This window comes from Papaver somniferum, chromosome 5 (genome assembly GCF_003573695.1).
Source record: "Papaver somniferum cultivar HN1 chromosome 5, ASM357369v1, whole genome shotgun sequence".
NCBI classification, from domain to species: Eukaryota; Viridiplantae; Streptophyta; class Magnoliopsida; order Ranunculales; family Papaveraceae; genus Papaver; species Papaver somniferum.
In genome coordinates, this window is record NC_039362.1 from 119,896,053 (window position 1) to 119,921,335 (window position 25,283).

General features: G+C 36.2%; 2 protein-coding genes across 3 annotated transcripts; one reads left to right on the forward strand and one right to left on the reverse strand.

The window, feature by feature from the left end:
* Positions 1 to 8,672: 8,672 nt before the first annotated feature.
* LOC113282523 lies at positions 8,673 to 11,569 on the forward strand. Its single transcript, XM_026531550.1, has 4 exons — positions 8,673 to 9,020; positions 9,111 to 9,191; positions 10,925 to 11,048; positions 11,151 to 11,569. Exons 1-4 carry the CDS (start codon positions 8,728 to 8,730, stop codon positions 11,190 to 11,192), a joined length of 540 nt encoding a protein of 179 aa, XP_026387335.1. The 5' UTR covers positions 8,673 to 8,727; the 3' UTR covers positions 11,193 to 11,569.
* Positions 11,570 to 11,973: 404 nt separating this feature from the next.
* Positions 11,974 to 17,010, reverse strand: LOC113282522 (ALBINO3-like protein 2, chloroplastic). 2 transcript variants are annotated; one of them, XM_026531549.1, is made up of 15 exons: positions 16,439 to 17,010; positions 16,253 to 16,359; positions 16,051 to 16,178; positions 15,584 to 15,655; positions 15,250 to 15,351; positions 14,802 to 14,861; positions 14,496 to 14,561; positions 13,789 to 13,836; positions 13,553 to 13,615; positions 13,445 to 13,471; positions 13,304 to 13,359; positions 13,087 to 13,204; positions 12,859 to 12,948; positions 12,490 to 12,596; positions 11,974 to 12,396 (listed from the first exon to the last, which is right to left on the reverse strand). In XM_026531549.1, the coding sequence occupies exons 1-15, from the start codon at positions 16,858 to 16,860 to the stop codon at positions 12,267 to 12,269; spliced, it is 1,596 nt and encodes a 531-aa protein (XP_026387334.1). In that variant the 5' UTR covers positions 16,861 to 17,010; the 3' UTR covers positions 11,974 to 12,266. The 2 variants fall into 2 exon arrangements, with proteins under 2 accessions (XP_026387334.1, XP_026387333.1); XM_026531548.1 differs by having other exon boundaries at positions 13,445 to 13,615; positions 16,439 to 17,009.
* Between the last annotated feature and the right edge of the window lie 8,273 nt (positions 17,011 to 25,283).

The window sequence follows — 25,283 nt, forward strand, 5'->3', positions numbered from 1 at the left end:
TAATTAGCCTTCGTATTTTGGGGCCTGCCACTACGAGACAAAAATAGATATTTAGAAGTAAAATGGAAAACCCCTTATCAACTATTTTACTTAATGGCTAGTTTATCCCTGATTAATTAGTGTTAATTCAGGTGATTAATTGATGTTTAATCATGTTAACCTAGAAATCGACTAATCTTTTATCATCATCAAAACATGTAAAAATTTTGATTTTGATTTTTTTTGAAAAATCTCAACCCAGAATCGGTATACGTTCATGCACTTATAAACCGATTCTAGGAATCGGTTTATAAGACTTAGAACATAGACCAGTTGTAAAATTAACAACCAAGATGTCACTCAAGTTCTTGTTTAGTGGGAAGGCTTATCTGCAGAAACAACTACTTGGGAGGACAAGCAAGCTATGCAAACTACGTTTCCAAAATTAATCCTTGAGGACAAGGATCTAGTGAAGGAGAGGGATTTTTCATGAAAGATTCATGAGTTGAGAACTGTTGGGCCTAGGCCTTAGTCTGTTAGTTTTCGGTTGGGATTTATTTCAGTTTATTAGGGTATTTTCTTAGATTCCCGTTTTGTGTTTGATGAGCTAGAAACCGTCCGATCTCTTTTTGTGGATAGGTCCTTTAAGAACCAATCATTGTTTCTCCTGAGCGCAATCAATGAAAATTATCTAGCTTATCTTCTTCTCTGCTATTAAAAATCTTCTTCCTTAAGTCGTCTCTGAGCTAAGTTGTAACGTAGTCGTTACAGTCTGCTGACTAGGCTGCTCGGTTGGCATATGAGTTGGCTCTTCATTTGTCAAAGCTTCATTACTAGGCATATCTGAATTTTTCTCTAGTGGTTGCTGACTAGGCTCTTTAATTAGCAAAAGTACATTGTCTTCTTCAGTTGGCTCATGACTAGGCTCCTCCTCTGTTATATTGTCTTCTTGAGTAACGCTTAAGAACCCTTCAACCACAATAGAAATATGAATATATTCTCCTGGTTGTCTACTTGGACCAACAACTTTATCATCGACACCATCTTTGAGAATATTCAGTGTTTTATATATGTCATGAAAAAGTGGACTTCATTTGGTATATCTTAATCTGACTCATTCCAAAATAGGTCTTCATCATCCTCAACATCATATAGAAATCCTTTCTCCAAGTACTGAAATAAGCAAGCAGCACCATCTAACTCCTCAATGCAATCATGTAGGCTCTTCAACAAGTCAATCATGTTCAAAAGGTCACCATCATATTTAGGCCAATGAATCTGTCTCCCATTGATGTAGTCAAACAGATGAAACACACCAGGAGGTTGTTGCTCACGCCAATATCTATCATAATGAATATAAAATCTTTTATACCATAACTAACCCTAATACTGCAACAAAATCATATACAAACACTTCATAATCATAACCTAAATAAATAATAACCCTAGCACCCAAGAAGTGTCATCATACAATCTTAAATGGAATTAAATCAAGCACAAATGAGCCAAATATTACAGAAAATCGATATTCGAACTATTATAAACTCATTCTCTCCGTAGAAACCTGGTTCATGCCTTGGAAAGGAACAAAAAATGATCGATAAAAAAAAAACAAACAAAGCACGATGAAATAAACCTTATAAACCTCAAACCATCATACATCACAACATACCCATCACTCTAAAACAAACGATCACTAAAATGAACAAAAAAAATTGAAACAAAACCCTAAAATTCAGAAACTTACAATCGATTAGGGTTAAGATCATCGCGAAACAACAAAGTTGAACCACCAGAAAATCTAGTTATCTTTCTCTTCAATAGAACTCTGAAGATTTTGATCTAACCCTAACTTTGAACGAGATCGATTCGGGAATTATTTTCTCTCACTCTCACTCTTTCTCTCTCTCCGCAACTACGATTTGGGGAATTTTTTTTCCTTAATAATTTTCACGCCTATACATAAAGGGTAGTTGAAGAGACGGGAGCTACGTGTATCGATATTAGGCTTCCTTCAAAAAGTAACTCAATCTAAATCGTTCAATCACTAACAGCTATTCACAACCGTTCGATAAATAGTACGGATGCACTGCACGTGCCTAGATATTTTTTTTCCCGAAAGAGTACTTTTGTCATTTAACCAAATATATGCCACCCGTACACCCCTTACGTGTCATCCGTCTGCCAACGATAATAGGTTTCTTTAATATTCAATATGTAGAGGAGGTTTTCTTAATTAGCAATCTTTTAAAAGGGAGGTCACGCTAAATATTCAGGTGATTAATTGATGTTTAATCAGGTGATTAATTGATGTTTAATCATGTTAACCTAGAAATCAACTAATCTTTTATCATCATCAAAACATGTAAAAATTTTGATTTTGATTTTTTTTGAAAAATCTCAACCCAGAATCGGTATACGTTCATGCACTTATAAACCGATTCTAGGAATCGGTTTATAAGACTTTGAACATAGACCAGTTGTAAAATTAAAAACCAAGATGTCACTCAAGTTCTTGTCCAGTGGGAAGGCTTATCTGCAGAAACAACTACTTGGGAGGACAAGCAAGCTATGCAAACTACGTTTCCAAAATTAATCCTTGAGGACAAGGATCTAGTGAAGGAGAGGGATTTGTCATGAAAGATTCATAAGTTGAGAATTGTTGGGCCTAGGCCTTAGTCTGTTAGTGTTCTGTTGGGCTTTATTTCAGTTTATTAGGGTATTTTCTTAGATTCCCGTTTTGTGTTTGATGAGCTAGGAACCGTACGATCTCTTTTTGTGGATAGGTCCTTTAAGAACCAATCATTGTTTCTCCTGAGCGCAATCAATGAAAATTATCTAGCTTGTCTTCTTCTCTGTTGTTCAAAATCTTCTTCCTTAAGTCGTCTCTGAGCTAAGTTGTAACGTAGTCCTTACGGTCTGCTGACTAGGATGCTCAGTTGGCATATGAGTTGGCTCTTCATTTGTCAAAGCTTCATTACTAAGCATATCTGAATTTTGCTCTAGTGGTTGCTGACTAGGCTATTTAATTAGCAAAAGTACATTGTCTTCTTAAGTTGGCTCATGACTAGGCTCCTCCCTTGTTACATTGTCTTCTTGAGTAACACTTAAGAACCCTTCAACCACAATAGAAATATGAATCTATTCTCCTGGTTGTCTACTTGGACCAACAACTTTATCATCGACTCCATCTTTGAGAATATTCAGTGTTTTATATATGTCATGAAAAATTGGACTTCATTTGGTATATCTTAATATGACTCATTCCAAAACTTCAATAGGTCTTCATCATCCTCAACATCATATAGAAACCCCTACTCCAAGTACTGAAATAAGCAAGCAGCACCATCTAACTCCTCAATGCAATCATGCAGACTCTTCAACAAGTCAATCATGTTCAAAAGGTCACCATCATATTTAGGCCAATGAATCTGCTTCCCATTGATGTAGTCAAACAGATAAACACACCAGGAGGTTGTTGCTCACGCCAATATCTATCATAATGAATATAAAATCTTTTATACCATAACTAACCCTAATACTGCAACAAAATCATATACAAACACTTCATAATCATAACCTAAATAAATAATAACCCTAGCACCCAAGAAGTGTCATCATACAATCTTAAATGGAATTAAATCAAGCACAAATGAGCCAAATATTACAGAAAATCGAAATTCGAACTATTATAAACTCATTCTCTCCGTAGAAACCTGGTTCATGTCTTGGAAAGGAACAAAAAACGATCGATAAAAAAAAAAAAAAAACACGATGAAATAAACCTTATAAACCTCAAACCAACATACATCACAGCATACCCATCACTCTAAAACAAACGATCACTAAAATGAACAAAAAAATTTGAAACAAAACCCTAAAATTCAGAAACTTACAATCGATTAGGGTTAAGATCATCGCGAAACAACAAAGTTGAACCACCAGAAAATCTAGTTATCTTTCTCTTCAATAGAACTCTGAGGATTTTGATCTAACCCTAACTTTGAACGAGATCGATTCGGGAATTATTTTTTCTCACTCTCACTCTTTCTCTCTCCGCAACTACGATTTGGGGAATTTTTTTTCCTTAATGATTTTCACGCCTATACATAAAGGGTAGTTGAGGAGACGGGAGCTACGTGTCTCGATATTAGGCTACCTTCAAAAAGTAACTCAATATAAATCGTTCAATCACTAACAGCTATTCACGGCCATTCGATAAATAGTACGGATGCACTGCACGTGCCTAGATATTTTTTTTCCCGAAAGAGTACTTTTGTCATTTAACCAAAAATATGCCACACGTACACCCCTTACGTGTCATCCGTCTGCCAACGATAATAGGTTTCTTTAATATTCAATATGTAGAGGAGGTTTTCTTAATTAACAATCTTTTAAAAGGGAGGTCACGCTAAATACCCTCTTTTTTTTAAATTAGTAATAAAACTTGAACATATCTTAACGTTCATATGTCTTTTGTATTCAGTAACAATCAGTATTGGGTCGTAATACATGTCGACCAATACAGACCGATACGACACACATACAGTCTTTCGACACAGGTTCCTTTAATTAGCCTTCGTAATTTGGAGCCTGCCACTACGAGACAAAAACAGATATTTAGAAGTAAAATGGAAAACCCCTTATCAACTATTTTACTTAATGGCTAATTTATCCCTGATTAATTAGTGTTAATTCAGGTGATTAATTGATATTTAATCATGTTAACCTAGAAATCAACTAATCTTTTATCATCATGAAAACATGTAAAAAATTTGATTTTGATTTTTTTGAAAAATCTCAACCCAGAATCGGTATACGTTCATGCACTTATAAACCGATTCTAGGAATCGGTTTATAAGACTTTGAACATAGACCAGTTGTAAAATTAACAACCAAGATGTCACTCAAGTTCTTGTTCAGTGGGAAGGCTTATCTACAGAAACAACTACTTGGGAGGACAAGCAAGCTATGCAAACTACGTTTCCAAAATTAATCCTTGAGGACAAGGATCTAGTGAAGGAGAGGGATTTGTCATGAAAGATTCATGAGTTGAGAACTGTTGGGCCTAGGCCTTAGTCTGTTAGTGTTCTGTTGGGCTTTATTTCAGTTTATTAAGGTATTTTCTTAGATTCCCGTTTTGTGTTTGATGAGCTAGGAACCGTCCGATCTCTTTTTGTGGATAGGTTCTTTAAGAACCAATCATTGTTTCTCCTGAGTGCAATCGATGAAAATTATCTAGCTTATCTTCTTCTCTGCTATTCAAAATCTTCTTCCTTAAGTCGTCTCTGAGCTAAGTTGTAACGTAGTCGTTACAGTCTGCTGACTAGGCTGCTCAGTTGGCATGTGAGTTGGCTCTTCATTTGTCAAAGCTTCATTACTAGGCTTATCTGAATTTTGCTCTAGTGGTTGCTGACTAGGCTCTTTAATTAGCAAAAGTACATTGTCTTCTTCAGTTGGCTCATGACTAGGCTCCTCCTCTGCTACATTGTCTTCTTGAGTAACACTTAAGAACCCTTCAACCACAATAGAAATATGAATCTATTCTCCTGGTTGTCTACTTGGACCAACAACTTTATCATCGACACCATCTTTGAGAATATTCAGTGTTTTATATATGTCATGAAATAGTGGACTTCATTTGGTATATTTTAATCTGACTCATTCCAAAACTTCAATAGGTCTTCATCATCCTCAACATAATATATAAACCCTTTCTCCAAGTACTGAAATAAGCAAGCATCACCATTTAACTCCTCAATACAATCATGCAGACTCTTCAACAAGTCAATCATGTTCAAAAGGTCACCATCATATTTAGGCCAATGAATCTGCTTCCCATTGATGTAGTCAAACAGATGAAACATACCAGGAGGTTGTTGCTCACGCCAATATCTATCATAATGAATATAAAATCTTTTATACCATAACTAACCCTAATACTGCAACAAAATCATATACAAACACTTCACAATCATAACCTAAATAAATAATAACCCTATCACCCAAGAAGTGTCATCATACAATCTTAAATGAAATTAAATCAAGCACAAATGAGCCAAATATTACAGAAAATCAAAATTCGAACTATTATAAACTCATTCTCTCCGTAGAAACCATGTTCATGCCTTGGAAAGGAACAAAAAACAATCGATAAAAAAAACAAAACAAAGCACGATGAAATAAACCTTATAAACCTCAAACCAACATACATCACAACATACCCATCACCCTAAAACAAACGATCACTAAAATGAACAAAAAAGATTGAAACAAACCCCTAAGATTCGGAAACTTACAATCGATTAGGGTTAAGATCATCGCGAAACAACAAAGTTGAACCACCAGAAAATCTAATTATCTTTCTCTTCAATAGAACTCTGAGGATTTTGATCTAACCCTAACTTTGAACGAGATCGATTCGGGAATTATTTTTTCTCACTCTCACTCTCTCTCTCCGCAACTACGATTTGGGAATTTTTTTTTCCTTGATGATTTTCACGCCTATACATAAAGGGTAGTTGAAGAGACGGGAGCTACATGTCTCGATATTAGGCTACCTTCAAAAAGTAACTCAATCTAAACCGTTCAATCACTAACAGCTATTCACAACCGTTTGATAAATAGTACGGATGCACTGCACGTGCCTAGATTATTTTTTTCCCGAAAGAGTACTTTTGTCATTTAACCAAAAATATACCACCCGTACACCCCTTACGTGTCATCCGTCTGCCAACGATAATAGGTTTCTTTAATATTCAATGTATAGATGCGGTTTTCTTAATTACCAATCTTTTAAAAGGGAGGTCACGCTAAATACCCTTTTGTTTTTTAAATTAGTAATAAAACTTGAACATATCTTAACGTTCATATGTCTTTTGTATTCAATAACAATCAGTATTGGGCCGTAATACATATCGACCAATACGACACACATACAGTCTTTCGACACAGGTTCCTTTAATTAGCCTTCGTACTTTGGGGCCTGCTACTACGAGACAAAAATAGATATTTAGAAGTAAAATGGAAAACCCCTTATCAACTATTTTACTTAATGGCTAATTTATCCCTGATTAATTAGTGTTAATTCAGGTGATTAATTGATGTTTAATCATGTTAACCTAGAAATCAACTAATCTTTTATCATCATCAAAACATGTAAAAATTTTGATTTTGATTTTTTTTGAAAAATCTCAACCCAGAATCGGTATACGTTCATGCACTTATAAACGATTTTAGGAATCGGTTTATAAGACTTAGAACATAGACCAGTTGTAAAATTTAAGAGTTTTTTTCTGTGATTTTTTTCCGCTAGAGTCGGTTTGCATAAATGCCTACGTAAACCGACTGTAAATCTGAGCTTTTTCTCGATTGTTTTGCTCATAACTTCTTCGTCCGATGTCGAAATGACCTCTTTTTTTTGCGTTCAACTCGTATTTTCATGCTCTATCATATAAAAATAAAAATTTCAGGGTTTGTGAAAAAATTCAAGCATGGTTAATGAATCGGTTGATATATGTATCAGCCTAAACCGATTGTGGTTGATGTTCATCATGTCAACCCAGAATCGGTTTATGTAGGTGTACTATATTATATGATTATGGAGAACATCAACAACAATCTGTTTATGTTAATGTCCATATCAACCGATTATGCTTGAGTTTCAGATTGATTTGATGAGAAATTTCAGAGATTCATAGTTGAATCATTGATGACTAGGCCTGTCAATATTTGTCCGATATCCGGTATCCGTTTCCGAGTATTCGAGATCCTATAGGATTTTATCCGTTTTATCGGATATCGGATATCAGATCGGATATTTTATCGGATATTTCTTCCTTAACATATCGGAAACGGATTAGACCCCATCCGAAATGTTAATATCCGATATCCGATAGTATAGGAACTTATTTGTAATTTATCCTAATCTCGAGTCTAGTATCGGATATTATCGGATATTGTCGGATAAATATCCCATAAGTGTCAATTATGAAAATGTTTTACAAGGGTTTTTTAAACTTTTTTGTTATAACCGGATATTATCGGATATTTATCGGATATCCGACAGCTTAGCCTATCGGAATCGATATCTGATTTTGATATCCTATAGGATATTATCGGATATCGAATATCCGGTAGTGCTTAACATGTCGGATATCGGATTTCTAAATATCCGGCGGATATTCTTCCATTGACAGGCCTATTGATGAATCTCTCTCAAAAGGAACGGATTAAAGGGATTTAACTCAATCATTGGAATTGTTTGTCACCGAGAAATATTGTTTGAAAACTCAAAAATGAAGAATTGAATTGTTGTTTGTGATTAGGTTTTAGTTTTTGATTATCATGGAAAAAAAATGGTTTTGATTAAAAATTATTAGTAGAAATGATTAAGATTTTGTATTTGTTTTAGATAAATAGAATTATTAAGGTTTATGTAAAGGATTTAGTATTTTTAACACACTTTAGAGACCCCTTATCCTTCTATATTGGATAGATGAAGAAATCTACAGCCCCAAACTGGGAAGGTTAATTAGACCCGGTTCCTTTAATTAGACCTAATTTTAGATACACTAATCTTCACCGTTAAATGTTTCCTGACCGTCAGATCAGCTAAAGAAAAACTAGGGCCCACCACTCCAGAGAAGTGGAGTACTACTTAGGTTATTCTATTACCAGGCTGCTACCAGCGCTTGCTAAAACAGTAAAACAAAGAAGAAAAAGGAGTGAAACAAATCAACAACGGCAATGGCAATGGATTCAAACACTGGTGGAGAAGAATTTGGAATTGGATGGTTCCTCTCCATCAAAACAACACTGGGAGATGAATTTGAAGGTCAAATCATCACCTTCGATAAAGCCTCCAACATTCTTGTTCTACAAGAAGGTTCTAAAACTCGACCTAGAAGAAATATAAGATTATTGAAAGCAAATCATATCAAGGAATTTACTTTGTTAGGTCAAGGTGAAGATCCACTTGATATTAATAATTGTTATGTTGATCTCAATAGTGTTCAAGCTAAGGAAGAATCTGCTATCAGGTATACTCAGATTTGAACCCAATTCATTCGATATATTTTTTTAAAAAGATTTACGGTTAAATTTTTGATATGATCTGTGGATTTTTTCAGGCAAGCGGATGTCGAAGCGGAGAGGATTGGTGTTGGAGTTAGTAATGAAGCACAGATCATATTCGACGCGTTGTCTAAGACGTAAGGGATAATTTTCATCTTTCTTGTTTATTTGTCCGTGTATTCATTATAGTATTGTTATAGGATTCCTTGTTGTGAGTGATAATTAGGGAGATTAAGGGGGAGTTGGAAGTTAATGAAACTAAGTAGATGAATTAGTGGTTTAATTTGTTGTTGATTAGGGGAAGTGTGAAGAGGAATCAAATGGGTAGGAAGAGAATGCAAGAGGAAGTCATAAAATATACTAGATTTTTGGTGTGTAAGTATAAATTAAGGTATTGATAAGAGTGGAAAACTCTTCTCGAGTAATGTACGAGGAGGATACATTCAAATTGTAAAGGAAATCAAGGTAACAAATGATCATCCCACCTCTTTGATCTCCGATGGATGCATAGTGTTTAGTTGAGGCAGCCACAGGAAATCGTGATGTAGAAAGATATTTAATGAGATGGTTTGCAGAATTCTATAACTACTGTAGAAATGTTTATGACGAATTAGATTTCTAGTTGTACTGCTCGAGGGAATTGGGTGGAAGAGTTGGCAGTGAAGAGTAAGGTGGTGCCGTTCACAGAGGAACATTTTGAGGCACATGTTTCCTAGTATAGTTGAGCAACTGATGGTATTTCCTCTTCTGCGGGGACAAAAGCCAGCACAGGTTTTTCGTGGAGAAAAGAATGAAGCCTCGTTTAAGTAATATACTCAGGCAACAAATTGCTGGTTAGCAGGGCCCAAATATTGAGCCTATTACACGCAGACACTGCAGTTTGTTCATCGGTGTAAATTTTAGAACAAAGCTGCCGTGCATAAGTGAAGCCTACTACACAAGTTACGTCTTTGGATCCCTACCAATTTGGCAATAGGATTTCTGTTTTGGTAGCAAGGAATAACTTCACCCAGAAGATGGGCTGAGCTAAACATTACCCTTTCACTCCCAGACACCATTTATATCTTCAAAGTGTTGGGAACCAAAAGCCTTTTTTGCTGTATCAGTAATGACATTGAAAGCGAAGGCGATATGGATTGTCTATGAGATGCATCTAAGGTAATGGGTTATTGTCCTGGTGGTCGAAGAGAAATAAGAATTTGGTTTCAATTGGTGTAGCATGGGATGGTGATGGTTGAGTAGGTACAGTGAGGAGGTCGGTAAGATGTTGAAGTTTAAGGAAGTTTTGATGGGTTCAATCATTATGGTCTCCTTACCAGAATGCCAATTTTATTGGTGGAAACTCACTCATAGTTCAACACCAGACTTTTGGCCAAAGCTTGTTGGTGGGGTGTAAGGCTTTGTCACCGAATTGTTGTTACCAAATTGCTAGTGACAAGAGTGCAGAGTTGGGAGAAAACATCTGTCACAACTCAAAACCAACTAGTACGATTTTTCATTTCATCTCATAGCTATCCTCGATCATATCCTAAAGATAAGAACCAGCTTCATAACCACCTTTGATCGTTGCATGTAAAATCATGAAGCAACTATCCTCGTGTACCATATAATCATACCAACAACCATGGTAACTAATTGCCACTGAATTTAGTGTGGATAGCTCTGTTCTCAAATAATCAATTGATGCATGATGATTAATGTGTAGTCATGGATGTGAGAGAAGAATCTTAATTAATCTTAATTTTTAATCTCCATGATACAGATATTAGATTTCTCTTTTCCAATTCCATGTGATTTCTCTTGTTAACATAGGATAGTATTTACCATCTAATAAATGCCTTACTATGTGCAACTCTTGCTCCATTATCAGGCTGCCAGTTCGTTGGGATAAAACTGCCATAGTTGTGATGAATGAAGTTCGAGTGAGCAGTCCATATCTCCCAGAAAATGTTAGTGGAGGAACCCCCGCTGCCAATGAGCGGGTGAAGAAAGTGGTAAGTTATGTCGATTATGCATATCAAACTTTAATGAACTTCACATCTTATTAGCCTTTATGGTGAAAACTTCTCTTACTTGCGTCTTTCCGAAATCTATAGCTCGAGCTTCAGAGGAAGAAGTTGCACACTCCTGGACAGTGAAGAGATTTTTGCTCATGTAGGTGCGTGGAAGATGTTGGTTATGCTAAATCCACCGAATAGGACCAGTCATAAGTGGTGTCTTCTGAACTATGTGAGATGATGCTGATCATGTAAGATTATATACAGTTCTTTTTCCTTTCAAGAGGAGCAATATAGTTGGCATCTCTCACTGGTTCAGTAAATGCATGTATTCTTGTATTGCTGTTTGCTTTATGTTGCGTTTATTTCGTCATCTCTTGGGGTTAGATTCTTGTTCTCATCAGCCTTAGTGATAGCAAATTACTTATGATATTCCCGAGGACAACCAATTTAGAAACTATATTTGAAATATTGAAGATTTGTGGCAGCGCATCATATGCTGCTGCTAAGATTTGGAATTCCCCAGTTTTGGACCATCTTATCCAAGGTTGCGATCCACAAAAGTTCCGGCCACCATTCCCGTACATTAGTTGCTCCAGCCTCCAGTGATCTTCCGAGGTTATCCGAGACTCCAATATTTCCTGTGCATATGGATCTGAAACCTGTTCACGGCAAAATTACTACAAACTCTCTCAGAAGTGTTTTTTAATGGTTTTAATCAGCACTGGCCGTGTAACTGTGCTGGGGAAGTTGTAGAGATTGGTTCCTTTACAGAAAAAGGGGGCTATATCCAACCAATAACAGTGGTGAAGCCACAGAGGATTCAGACATTTTCCCTAGCTAATTGTGTGTGATCCATTGTCCATATAGGTAGTAGAAAATGCAAATAACATTTTTTACAGCCCAAATGAGCAAATTCAAGAGAATCACAACTAGGCTCCTAGTAAGAATACAATTCATTAATTATTCGAGTTGTTTCGTAACATCAAATTATTATTTGAGAGCTACACCAAAAATGATTTTATTATTTTCTTGATCGAAAAAAATGAGTTTTACAAGTACAGTGAATAACTTGAGTTATAATTCTAATGCTTCTATAAGCGTCGAGGATCAGTCAATCGGATGCAAGGGACAGTACTCTCTTGCTACAATTCCCCCCAAGTCCGCAACAAGATCTCACCACAAAGGGACGGTATTGATTTATCGCTGCTTTCTTTAATAAGTTTTGGCATCATCTTCATCCTCTAGCAACTGTTGTAATAAATCATTCTTGGAAGGATCATATGCAACTACCTTGCGGAGATACTCCTCAGCTTCAACTTTTCGACCTTCATTAAACAAAGCACTAGAAAAAACAAAACAATTTAAACCTAAAATCAAACCGTTCAACTGAACAGTTTAGCTGTCAACTTCTTGATGAAATTTTGTTTTGGTTTACCTAGAAAGCAATTCCAATCCATCAAAGTAGTGAGCCTTTCCCTTTGGATCCACAGGCTCCTCTATCTGAGATATTCTTTCCAAGTGCTCCAGTCCTTTATTTTTTCCCTGCCAAATGGAAAAGAAATGGAATTACAACGACAATCCAACAGATAAAAATAATGGAGATTGGGACCAGCTTCCTTAGTAGGAGTAACACCACGCACCGCCTTTTCTAACCACATGTGGATATCTAGACTCTAGAGCTCGAGTAAATACTATGGCCCTCATCTTGGGATACGTAAACGAATCAGAGTAACAACTACTTGCTTTTTCGTTACGGAAGAATGAAGACAGAAGTAAACAGATGATAGTCCTGAAAGTAGATAACCTGCTTAATATTTGTAACACCAGCCCACGTAGATGCTAGAATCAAGAGATCAACCTCTTCCTCTTTTGCTGGTTGACCACCAACCAATAACTGATCAGACCACCAGTAAAAGTTTTGATTAGCAAAGAACAATAACTAAAACCCAATATAGTTTTGACTCCTGCCAAAACGAATAAGAAAGCCAACCTAAAAATACTAGAACTAAAAGCATATTAGATAACATCAAACCTTGCGAACAGCATGTTCAAGAACACCTATAGACTCAGGTAGCCATTGTTTTTGCATAAGACTTTGTCCCAGAACAACCATAGATCTTATGTGATCAGGGTCTTTCTCAATTGCCAACCTGTAGGCAAACACTTCCGAACTGAAGAAAAACAAGAGATAGGAAAAATACAACAGCCAAATCACTGAAGGAACTAGCGCAAGAAAATATTTTTGTTACCGTAGTAATGGAAGTGCTCTATCATGATGTCCTTTTGACAAGAGTTGGACTGGGAGCTGTAGATAACCCAAATCGTTTAAATAAGACAAGCTATAAGGACTACCTATATTGCATAACCAGAATCCATATTGGAACACTCACAGAAAGAAGTTCATCTGGCGAGAGGTTCTGCACATTAACTCTTTGCTCAGGTTTACCCAAATAACTAATTTCAAGATTATCTGTACTTGAAGAGGTTACACGCTTTACCGAAGCATTTTTGTCAGGGAGCCCTAACTTCTCCCGAAGAGTAGGATGCTGAAGAGATAAATTCTGCAAATTGATAAAGATGGTCAGATGCATCCTACAATAAATTTTCATGCAAAAAGAAGATTATGGGTACAAGAAATGGAATAGATATTAACAAGAGAACTGTAGGTCCATCTTGGGTACCTCCCGGTGCATTTATTTTAAAAAATGAACAAAGATAATAAAGTGATAGAAACCTGGATGACAGTTATAGAACTGTTAGTGACCCAGTACACTAGACTCCCCTGCAGAACATAGAAGAAAAACAAACAACTTCATAAGCCCTCCTAATGAAAAAGGAATAGAATTATATTGGTATTCTTTTTTTCATTGGCAACAAAAAGGGGACTATTCAAAAGGAGGTAAGTAGAAATCAAAGCAATTAGTATCCGTGATTCCGTACAATTCTGAAATACAGCCATTATGCTCTAAAGTTGGGCTAGTAATGAGTCCTTCATGCTACTCCCGTTTTGGTATAGCAGTGGGAAGAATTAAAAATGAGTTCATAGTATGGGCGTGAAATTGTGAATGGTGATCACTTCTAAACTTGATGACCCTTTTCAATTGCTTGAGATCTTATATCCCTCCACATGTCAACAATCAGGAACACTATCATTCATTCCAACACCAAATATGGTATCTAGAAGAAACCATATATGCTATCCCCAAACGTATTACTGGTAACAACATAAAGTACCTCAAGGGCATTCGTAATTGTGTACTCAAGTTCTCAGGCTTTGTACACCTCATAGACTTGAGACATGGTCCTGGAGTGTATTTTTTTTCTATGCGATTTTAATGATTTAGGACAGATATAGTTCATTCCTGTGTGGCAGTTTAATAAAAATAAATGGAAACTAATGAGAAATTGGTAATATTTATCAATGTCGATAAGTATACTTGCCTGAGGAAGAAAAAACCCTATGACGAAAATAGGTATTGTGAGAACATCCAGGTATAGCTTGTAAAACTGCATCAAGTAATAGGAATTTTCAATTGAGATTAGCAGCATAGTACTATAAGTGAAGAATAAGCAGGATAGCTTTAGTCAATACAAAAAGAGCAAACACTTATATCTCTGTGGAAACTTCAGATGTAAATCAACATGCGGTAAAGCCTAAAGGTCTATAACCTTGTTACTCGTCTATTTCTTGAGAAATAACCAGTCACGAACCCCAAACAAATGTTAGGTTGGAATATATCTACTCACCTCAAACAATTTACCCATTACGCCAGTCACCTTGCCAACACTCGATCCCCGGAAAGAAAGCTGGCAACACAGAGTACACCCAAGTTCAGTTTGGAGCTAATAATAACCCATTTGGATATGCTAATTCTATATTTCACACTTGCCAAAACAAAATGGTATATGGATTTCTACAGCTTATAAAATTCATGATTAAATTTTAACAAAAAAGTTGACATGAGGTTTCATAGAGACCAACTGTACAAACTTCTCCTGATTGTAACAAAGAAAAAGTAATTTTTTTAAATATCACTAAGGTAGCCTCTTACTAAGGCCCTAATCTGGAGCGGCATTTAAATACTATGACAACTCAAGCATTCTGCAGCTCTTTTATTCAATCATATGCTAGCAGGTCTTTAAATACCAAACGTCAAAACGGACGAAAAATTCTTAGTTTTATTCTACGATATACCTGAATATTGACATAATGAAGCCCAGCAATCAGTATCGGGAATGTAACGGCAAAGGAACCATGAGGAATTTGAGTCAAATTCTGGAACCATAATGCTCCACCCTAGAATGAAATCGAGAAACACAACAACAGGTTACTATCAGATGATACGTTACAAGGCAAGGGAAAAGGAAACCGCAAAAAACAGTAACTATGAAAAGCACAACCATGTATCTTCCTGTCCATACTCAAAATGGTGTCAGAATAAAGGGATAGCTTTAGATTCGGACATTCAAATTAATAAGAGATGCAAGGTAAATTACTAAGCAAAGATCTTATTGTGTAAGTGTCTTACACAATCAAACCCGGGGTGTTGCTCCAGTGACATTCTACGGATTGTATGCATCCACAAGAGAAAGCATGGGATCTGTAAGCAGCTTATGAGAAAGAGTTCTGAAGAATATAATCCAAGCCATCATCGCAGACCACGGAAATAATAATCAAAAGTGAATATTCATAGTGAGAAAAACATAGAAAGAGGTCTCAGTGTGACACTGTATATCTGCTGGATGATAATGAGTAAGGAACAAAGGAAAAACAATAAAAGAAGGAACAACTTTGCCATTTAAGAAAAAGAATATAAAGATTCGTCCACATCTTGATACCGTAGTAAATTTGACATAATTTGATCATGCTGTGTGTAGGCAAGTACCATACAACGATTAAAAAGTTACTAAGGGATTTTCCATTCCTTTCGACAAAAGTACAAAACAAATCAAACATGTATTTCTTTATTATTTTTAAATCGAACAGGGATATTACCTGAACAGAAATATATGCAAAATTCCATAGATACGAGGGACAGCCAATAGCTTTCCTTTCCTTCCGAAAGAGCAAAAATTGTTCTTTAATACTCTTTCCTGAGAAAGGTGGTGGCAACGGAGGAGGCACTTTAAAAAATACATATGAAAGTCAGGATATAAGTTCAATATCATAGATGAAATTATAAAAATTGAGTACTTACATTTTGGGAATAACTCGGAAATCTGCTTTGCTTTACTAAATTGCAAAACTAGTACAGGTAGTATTGTCAATCGAAGTGCCAAAGTAGACGAAGCAATTACAATCCACCTATGTATCATTAAAATTAGCGGATATTTGTACAAAATCACATAAATAATAAAACAAACACTTGATAGGCAATACTAACCAAGGGAGATTAGTCAAACCATGGAACCCATCTTGCAGAGAAACGACTGTTTGAACAGCGGGATCATACCATGATACATTATCAACAGCACTAATCACTTCCTTTACAACTTCATCGGGACTGTGATCAAACCCCGAATTCAGTAGATCTGATTCTTTATTAAACTCCAGGTCACTGAAATTGAATCCCTCATTATCATCATCAGAAGAAGTATGAATTGATAATGACTGAAAAGACGGAAACCCAAGATTCAGTTTATATTGAGATTGAAAATTGAAGTTGGAGATCAAATTTGTGGGAGTTAGTAGTGAATTAGGGATTTGAGAATGAATTGAACGGGTTGGAATGAGTGAAGACGAATATGTATACGATGAAATAGGTCTAATTCTACTGATTAAGGTTATTAATTTTGGAACTCCCATTAAGATTTTCGATCCCTATAATTGGCGGGAAATGAAAGGAACTTTTGTTTCTGTGTATTTGTTGATTACACCTAAAACCCTAAATTATGTTGCCTCCTGTACGATGGTTTTTGGCGTGTGGGTGCTATTAGGCTTAGTCTAATGGGGGACCCCAGAAAGCTGAATCTGAGTCTCCATTAGAGCCAGCCTTAGGGTACTTGATTTGTATTAGGCCGGTTTCGTATAGGGAAGGGCATATTTCCCATTTGCACCATTATGGAGAAAACTTTTAGTTACCATGTCTTTTTTTTTTTTTTTACCAAGTCTTAATCGAGCTTCGAGCAGTTGAGACATTACCACCGGTGTAGAGAGTTGACCGTTGGCGGTTGAGTTTATGCCTGTAGAATTTTTCGAATGGTTATTATTCCTTAATTTCACCCTATATGTGTGCCCCATATGTTATCTACCTATTTCTTCTATCTTTAATGTCAGTTTACTTACTTTTAATTTCATTATCAATGGGTTCTTGTGATTAAAAAGATCATTCATATGGATCGATTTGAATCACAACAACAGATATGTTTATTTAGATGTTGCTGAAACTGGATGATGAGTCAGATGCAGATAAAGAACTAACCAACACTATATTGTTGTTATGTTCATTGCAGATACCTAGAACTCCAGAGCCAAAAGAAGTACTCACAAAATATACGTATCAAATGGGGGATTAGTTCCACGAGAAGCTTATGCATGATTATATTCTTCCATATTGTGTGTACTCTGACTAAGATTTCCAACGTCGATTCTGCATGTCCCATCACTTAGTGCTAAAGATTATTAATGAGTTTTCTCAGGTAGAACCTCAATTCAATTATCAATTTGATGCACTAAATATTAAAGGTCATACTCATGCACTAAAGGATACTTCGGCCCTATGGATCTTAGGTTATGGGCGTCCAACGGAGTCTAACGATGAGTACCTTCATATGGGAAAAACAACTTCATTCAAATATCTTGTGTTGTTTTGCGAAACAATGATTAATCATTTTGGTCCAATCTATTCATGAAACCCCACTGAGGCAGATATTAGAGAAATATTAAAGTAAAACTGGCTAGGGGTTTTCCAGGAATGCTAGGTAGTCTTGACTACATGCACTGGGTATGGACGGGATGTCATACCTATTAGGTCGGTCAATATAAGGGTCATTACTCAGAACCAACTACTATATTTTGATTCTTGAATATGGCTCGCTTTTTTGGTCTTTCGGGTTCACAAAACGACATAAATGTTTAGCACAAATCGCCTCTGTTTGAAGATCTAAAGTATGGATGTGTTCCCAAGTACATTTGATAATCAACGGTCATCAATACACTTATGGAAGTTATCTTGCAGTTGGAATATATCAAATGGTCAACCCTAGTTAAACCTTATCGCGAGCCCCCCAGTGGCGAATTGGGTCGTTTATACCGATTTTTTAACAGTAGATATATGGATTTGAGGAAGGATGTGGAACAAGCTTTTGGAATTCTGAAGCGAAATTTCGCCATCATTTGTGGGTCATATCGTGTGTTTAAGTGCTTGTGAAATGCATAAAACTACATTTACTTGCATCATTATGCATAACATGGTAATTCAGGAAACCCGTCGTAATAGGGATTGGACTAACCATGATGTTATCGATTTGAGGCCAGAGATCCAACTAGAAAGAGGGGAACCTTCTTGGAACTATGCCCAAATGACTAGTCACATTCAGAACAAGAATCTGTATGACAGGTTAAGAGAGGACCTAAAAGTGAATCTGTGGGCCGAGTATGGATGGTCGGAAGGGCGTACTTAGTTTCCGATTTTCATTTGAATGTTAAATTTGTGTTCCCAGAGTATGAAAGTAAATAGTTTTAATTTTGCCATTAAGCATTTGAATGTTAAATTGTTTTAATCGTTAATTCGTTTGAAGTTTATTTAATATTTAAACTTTAGTTTGCATTTTTCACTTGAACGGGCGGCCAAGACTCTATCGGCAATTGCTCTCAGCCAATTCCCGATAGATTCCAACCCATACCTATTTCAAAATCACACCTTCAACAGATTTTTTTTCTTTTTTCATAACATATGGTTGATCCTAGATTTAGTGAAGACGAAGATTTATTTCTTTGTAGAAATTATGTAATATATTATCCAAAGAGGGGTGAAGAACGATATAAAATGGTTCAGAAGGTATGAGATATTGGGTTAAGATTCACGAAACCTTCTGCATTGACACATGTAATCATCACAACCGGGATCATACAACATTATTCTATCGATTTGTAATAATAAGAAAACAAGTTGAAAATCTTATAGTCGGACTGTCAATCGATATCGACTTCGGGATGAATTAAATGTTGAAGTTAGATTGTGATCTCGAGAGGAATAGTGAAGCTGGAAAGGAAAGAAAATTGAATACAAAACTCATTTTCAAATTCTTAAGGAGTTTCTCATAACCCGTATGGGATGTTAGTTTTGTCCGTATATGGGCTAATTATGTTGTTCTGTGTTTTTAAGTTTTTTTTTGTGTAATTCAGAATTCAAATAATGAAAATTACCACTTCTTTGAAAATGACATAAGTTAAAAATACTAAACTTATTACATTTTAAAATATAATAAAATAAAGCTAATACATTAATTATTAAGTAATTCTACTACTACATCTTCATCTTGTTCATCATCTCCAAATTGTTCTTGAAAATTTTACTTGTTACGTTTTTCTTTCCAATTCCTCTGTAACCGTTTAAATTTCATTTCAAGATATGTAATTTAATCTTGGGCATGTGCATATAAGCACAAACCCGTAGGATCATTAACGAACAACCGAGAAACAAAGAGCATTTGACCGGAAAAACATGGTCAGGGAGATGAAGAAACACCGTCAAACTCAGGTCTTGTGATGGACTATGACAAGCATAAGATTTTTGTGGACACCTCAAAAATGAACGAACGACAAAAATATGTATGGGTTTGGTGTGGTATCTGGTGAAGAAAATGGATGGTATTTGGAGGGGGAGGGGGGGTTGAGATAGTTGTGAACTTGGTGTTAAAGGAGAAGAAGTATATGGTGATCTTTCAGGTACATGTTGTATAAAAAAGGCTCTGAGAGAGAAAAATTTATATTTAAAGTTGGCGTTCTAATCTGTTTATAAACTCGAAACCATAATCTCAAATTATGGGATAAGTATGAGGATACGATAATCACGTCATCAGTGATTACAGGTGTTGAAAGTGTTAGAGCACTACTCGGTCGAATTCGCAAGTGTTGCTATCTCAAGCTTGTTTGTCAAGTTTAGTTTCCAAAACTATAAGTCTTGATTTCTAGTCTACTTATAGCTAAGTTTCGGATTAGGATAGTAAGTGTAGTTGAGCTTTAGACTCCACGACGTTCATCGAATGAAGACGAAGAACTACTCAAGGGAACTTGTGGAACTTCATCAACAAAAGGTATGTGGAGACTTGAACTTACCTATCACTCAAAAGTGTATCTATTATATCTCCTATTTGAGACAAAAGTTGTATTGGTATATAGACTTCAATTATACACATTTGCTATTTTTAGCTGAGTTTAACTCACTTATCTATTTCTCGAAATATGTGTTGGTAAGATTTCGCTTTAACCAAGTTCATCTTTACTCTTGACGAAAGTCATATTGGTTATTTCAATAACTTGAAAATCGTTTTGATGCTAATAGTTTGTGGATAACAACTATTGTCATCCTCTAAGAAAGTTTCAATGATTGAAATGAGAGTTTAGAAAAAGTAACCATGTTTGGATATAAACATAGTGTTTATTCACATTTGTGTAAAATCCAAAACCGGGAACCTAAGTATGCGTACCCGTACGCGTACTAGTTGGTTGTTGGAAGTCCGGAATCTAGGTATGCGTACCCGTAGTACGCATACTGGCGGAAGTTTGGGTTCCGTGAATTTCTGCTGGAGTTTGGAAGTGTGAATTGGTATGCGTACCCTACGCGTACTGGCGTAACCAAACTCGTCCGGCTACTTAGGTATGCGTACCCGTTTGCATACTTAAGTAGGTTACTTTCTAAAATCGGTTTGTTCATGAACTAAAATATTTATATAACAAGGAATGCAATCTTTTGAAAACCATGGCTATGATGTTCATGAATTGATTCAAGTGAATCAAAATCGATTTTTCTTCAATTGTATCTTGTATACTTCTATGAGATCTAAACAATTGAACAACTCTCTAACTAGTTTCATTTGAGTCATTTGAACTAGTTATGTTAAAGATGAATAAGGTTGATATGAAAGTGCTCATACGGTTAACCATTGGTTAACTATTTTTTAACCGACTAAGTGTACACGTTTAGGTACGGTTACTCAAACCTAAATGAAGATATATTTCATTTGTGTATAACAAGCTAAGTTCGATCTAACGGTTGAAAGATATTAGCTTGAATCTAATCAAGTTTTCATCTAACGCTGAATATTGAATGCTTTGTGACCAAGGTAACTTAGATTACAAACCATGATTTGAAATCTATATACAGGAGAACTCTAGCAACTGAGAAACCTAATCCCCACACCTCATGTGTGATACTAGTTGCATATACTAGAGTCGATTCTCCTTTAACCTTAGGTTTTTCACGAAACCATGTAGGTTAACGATTTAAAGACTTCATTGGGGTTGTGAAGCCAGACCCAATTATTTTCTCTGTAGTTGTGTGTTCTGATCTTGTTGTTTTTTATCGTGATTGAGTACTATTTTCTTTAAGATTTGCTCGAGATTTTATCTCCGATAGGCAAGATTGAAAAGTAGTCACAAACACCTTCGTCTCATCGTTTGTGATTCCACAATATCTTGTTTCGTTAATCGATTAAGATTATTGTGAGGTGATTGATAATACTAGGCTCTTCTTCGGGAATATAAGTCTGGTTTATCAATTGGTTCATGTTCACCTTGATTTATCAAAAGACGGAACAAAAACTCGTAGGTATTTCTGTGGGAGACAGATTTATCTATTCAATAGACTTTTCTGTGTGATACAGATTTTTTTATCAAGTCTTCGACTTTGGGTCGTAGCAACTCTTAGTTGTGGGTGACATCAACTAAAGAAATCAAGTGCGCAGAATCCGGCGAGGTTCTTGAGGCGTAAGGAAAGCAACTGTACCTTGATCAGTGTGAGATTGATTAGGGCTCAACTACATTCCAGTCCGAAGTTAACTTGGAGTAGGCTAGTGTCTGTAGCGGCTTAGTACAATGTGGTGTTCGAATATGAACTAGGTCCCGGGGTTTTTCTGCATTTGCGGTTTCCTCGTTAACAAAACTTCTGGTATCTGTGTTATTTCTTTTCCGCATTATATTTTGTTATATAATTGAAACAAGTTCTGTAAACGCGTGCAAAAATGCACGGGCTAGTTCATTAACTGACGCAAAAGAAAACATGATAAATGTAATTCCTCCTTGATGGCAACGAACTTTATTGATTTCATGCATGGTAATGTCATAGGGTGCTCCAAATGGTGTGGCAGGTTATTTGTGCCTACAGAATGCATATACAGCATTACATTAATTGCAAATGTTTTGCTAAAAAACTCACTATAAAATAAGAATGAAAAGAGAGACAGTCAATCAGTGTTGATATATGAGATTCTCATTGCACCTTACATTAAAAAGGTGATGTGTTGGTTATGATTAAATCATCAGCATAATCCAGTGAACATGCAACAAACACCACATTCTTAAGTTATAAGTGTTCAACTATGCCCATCTCTCTAGAATTTAAAACACGCCACAAAAAAATTGGAGCTTCGTTTACTTTAGTAAACTTAGAAGTCCGTAATTTTCTAAAAAATTCTTCCACAATATTCACTTAGGGTAATTAGGCTTCATATGAACATCAATGAAATGCTAACCCATCTTAGACTTAGTTAAGAATTGTTCGGAAAAAAGAATGATCCATAACAGAATTACAGTCTAAATTGATTCCATTAGCAAACAGGGATATATAATTCCCGTGAGAAATAAAACCTATTAGAAACAACACAAAAATACACTTAGTAGTAATTTCATCTTTACTTTCACATGTGCGCGCCTTAATGCTCGAGTGTTATGCTTATATTTCCATGAATACCTGTGTGAACGGTTTACACTATGTTTCCACATTCCCCTAAATCAAATGATGCATCTGTAAGCTTCCCCGATGAACAACTTGAAAGAAATGTGCCATTGATAAGTGCATATTTTACATATATTTAGTGTCAATCCATGCTAGTAATTGTTGTTTTTCTTGCAAATTATTGTATATTACGCTTGTTTTCTTTTCTTTGTGTTTTATTAGATGAATCATCCAAAAGAAGTGGAAATAGCTACAAAAGTGAAGTCACAAGTGAAGAAGAGTCAAAGACCCAGTGGAACTCGTTCAAGTGGAGGATTTCTAGTCATCATTTCTTAGAGGACGAGAAGACGAAGTCAATAGCGAAAGAACGAAGTCATTCTGAGTTCGTATGAAGAACTTATGAGCAAAATAAGAACTTGGAAAACTAAAAGGGCAAAATGGTCATTTCAAAGGACAAGTTTTATTGTCACCCCCTTGTACGTTAAGGGGCAATCATTCGGTTAAGGGGTGGACTATTTCAAAGGAGTTGCTAAAGGCAGTCGTGTTAGGGGGGAAGCCGGAATTCAAAACTTTTAAAGGTGCCCGGTCTATATACTCAGGGCCACCGTCTTCTACATGTAACCCAACAGAACGGAACTTGGTCGGGTTTTCACGACCAGTTATTTCCGGTCATTCCCGAGCTGCTGCAACTCATGAATGTTGTTAGTGTTACAAGTATCTTAGAATCCAAGGAAACCGCGAGTTCGATGTGGTTTTGGAGATTGGTTGAGCTCGAAAAAACAAGGAGAAAATGGTTGCTGCCATTGGTCGTTCATGATCATCGCGACAAGTGATTGATGGAGAAAGATTACGATGATAGTAACTTCCACTGGGTTGCTGATGGTGCTAGAAGAGACGGGTCGCGTTTGAAATAGAGCTTTATACATCAGTGGTGTTGCTGCCATTATCGGCCATTGATGGAGAGGAGTTGTTGGCATGAAAGAGTTGTCTTCGCTGCTGCCATTGACAACATGTGATGGCACTGATGATTCAAGGGGAGTTTCGGTGAAGCATGGAAGGATTCGAGCAAGTCAGAGAGGAAGAGAGCAGGAAAAGAAGAGTTGGAGCTCGGGCTTGGCTATGACTGGTGGAGAGATATTAACTTAGCCGGGAGATGAGATAAGGTTTGGCCGAACAGGGATCGACGGTGGTGCTGTCGAGTTCAGTTAGAATGAACCTAGAAGAGGTTTTCGAAGTCGAACAAGACACGAAATTGAGAATGGACTCTAAAACGTGACCGAGAAACCATGCATGAAGAAGATGGGCTTACTTCCATGGATTGAAGAGTTGATTAACGGAGGGGATACACCGTTGCTGTAGAGATCAGTTAAACCAAGATGAGGAGTGAGTTCCTTGACCAAGAATTCAGTTAAGATAAGCGATGGAGAGAGTTTAAGAAGAACAAGGAACATGGACGGAGAGTTTATCTCTCAGAGAAGTTTGTCTTACGCGGTGAACAGTGAGGATTCGGTGCATTGCCATACAACGAGTTGGATGCGTGGCTGGTATTATTAGAAGACACATGGGTCTTATAGAGTCCCCGCCGAAGGTTGCACCAATCAGAAGCAGTACATACGCAACTACAGTCATCCTTGGTACACCGAATCAGCAGCATATATCTTTCCCAGATTCCAACTATTGTTGACCGACTTTACATCCTTATCAAATAAGGAATTGTCGCACACGATAGGTTTCATTGAAGCCTATATAAGGAGCAGTATCCGAGATATAAAACATTAACTTTTGGGAGAGAAAAAAATAGAGAAAAGAAGAGAGGACAAGTTATATTCTATTCTAGGGTTTACCTGTTTTTTTTTTTATTTCAAATATTTTTCATGGGTTTTAATAAATTCATGTGTAGCTAATTTTATTGATTTAGAATGATTTTAAAGTCCTGAATAATGGAATTCTAATTCTTTTTAAGAGTTTATTTTAAGTTGATTTTTCTTGTTGATTGTCTCTATTGTTTTTAGTATCTAAGATTGCTATTAGGTTATTCAATTGACTATTTGAATTAATCTGATAGTAATTCTTCTACTAATATTGGGGTCGGTGATACGTGTAATAGTCACTCAATTCCATACACAAGTAGTAAATCGCAAAAGCTGACAGAGGGATTCTGTTAAGCAATTGTGTATAGAGATGACACTAGTAAGCAGACCAAGCTTATGCGTCTGATGCTAGGATCAACCTAATTCACAAAACATAATGCATTCGTTTGAGTTACACTTTGAGAGCTTATTCATGGTGGCTCAGATGGATAGAATCTGGTAGTCGAGCACTTCCGTATCCA

What these genes read in the sequence shown, in the direction of transcription:
- LOC113282523 (XM_026531550.1), top strand. Translation starts at nt 8,728, where the DNA reads ATGGCAATGGATTCAAACACTGGTGGAGAAGAATTTGGAATTGGATGG. An exon ending in AAGGAAGAATCTGCTATCAG is followed by an intron (nt 9,021 to 9,110) that starts GTATACTCAGAT and finishes GGATTTTTTCAG; the next exon opens with GCAAGCGGATGTCGAAGCGG. An exon ending in ATGAGCGGGTGAAGAAAGTG is followed by an intron (nt 11,049 to 11,150) that starts GTAAGTTATGTC and finishes CGAAATCTATAG; the next exon opens with CTCGAGCTTCAGAGGAAGAA.
- LOC113282522 (XM_026531548.1), bottom strand. Translation starts at nt 16,860, where the DNA reads ATGGGAGTTCCAAAATTAATAACCTTAATCAGTAGAATTAGACCTATT. An exon ending in TTGCATATATTTCTGTTCAG is followed by an intron (nt 15,656 to 16,050) that starts GTAATATCCCTG and finishes AGCTGCTTACAG; the next exon opens with ATCCCATGCTTTCTCTTGTG. An exon ending in GTGTTACAAATATTAAGCAG is followed by an intron (nt 12,597 to 12,858) that starts GTTATCTACTTT and finishes TCCATTTGGCAG; the next exon opens with GGAAAAAATAAAGGACTGGA.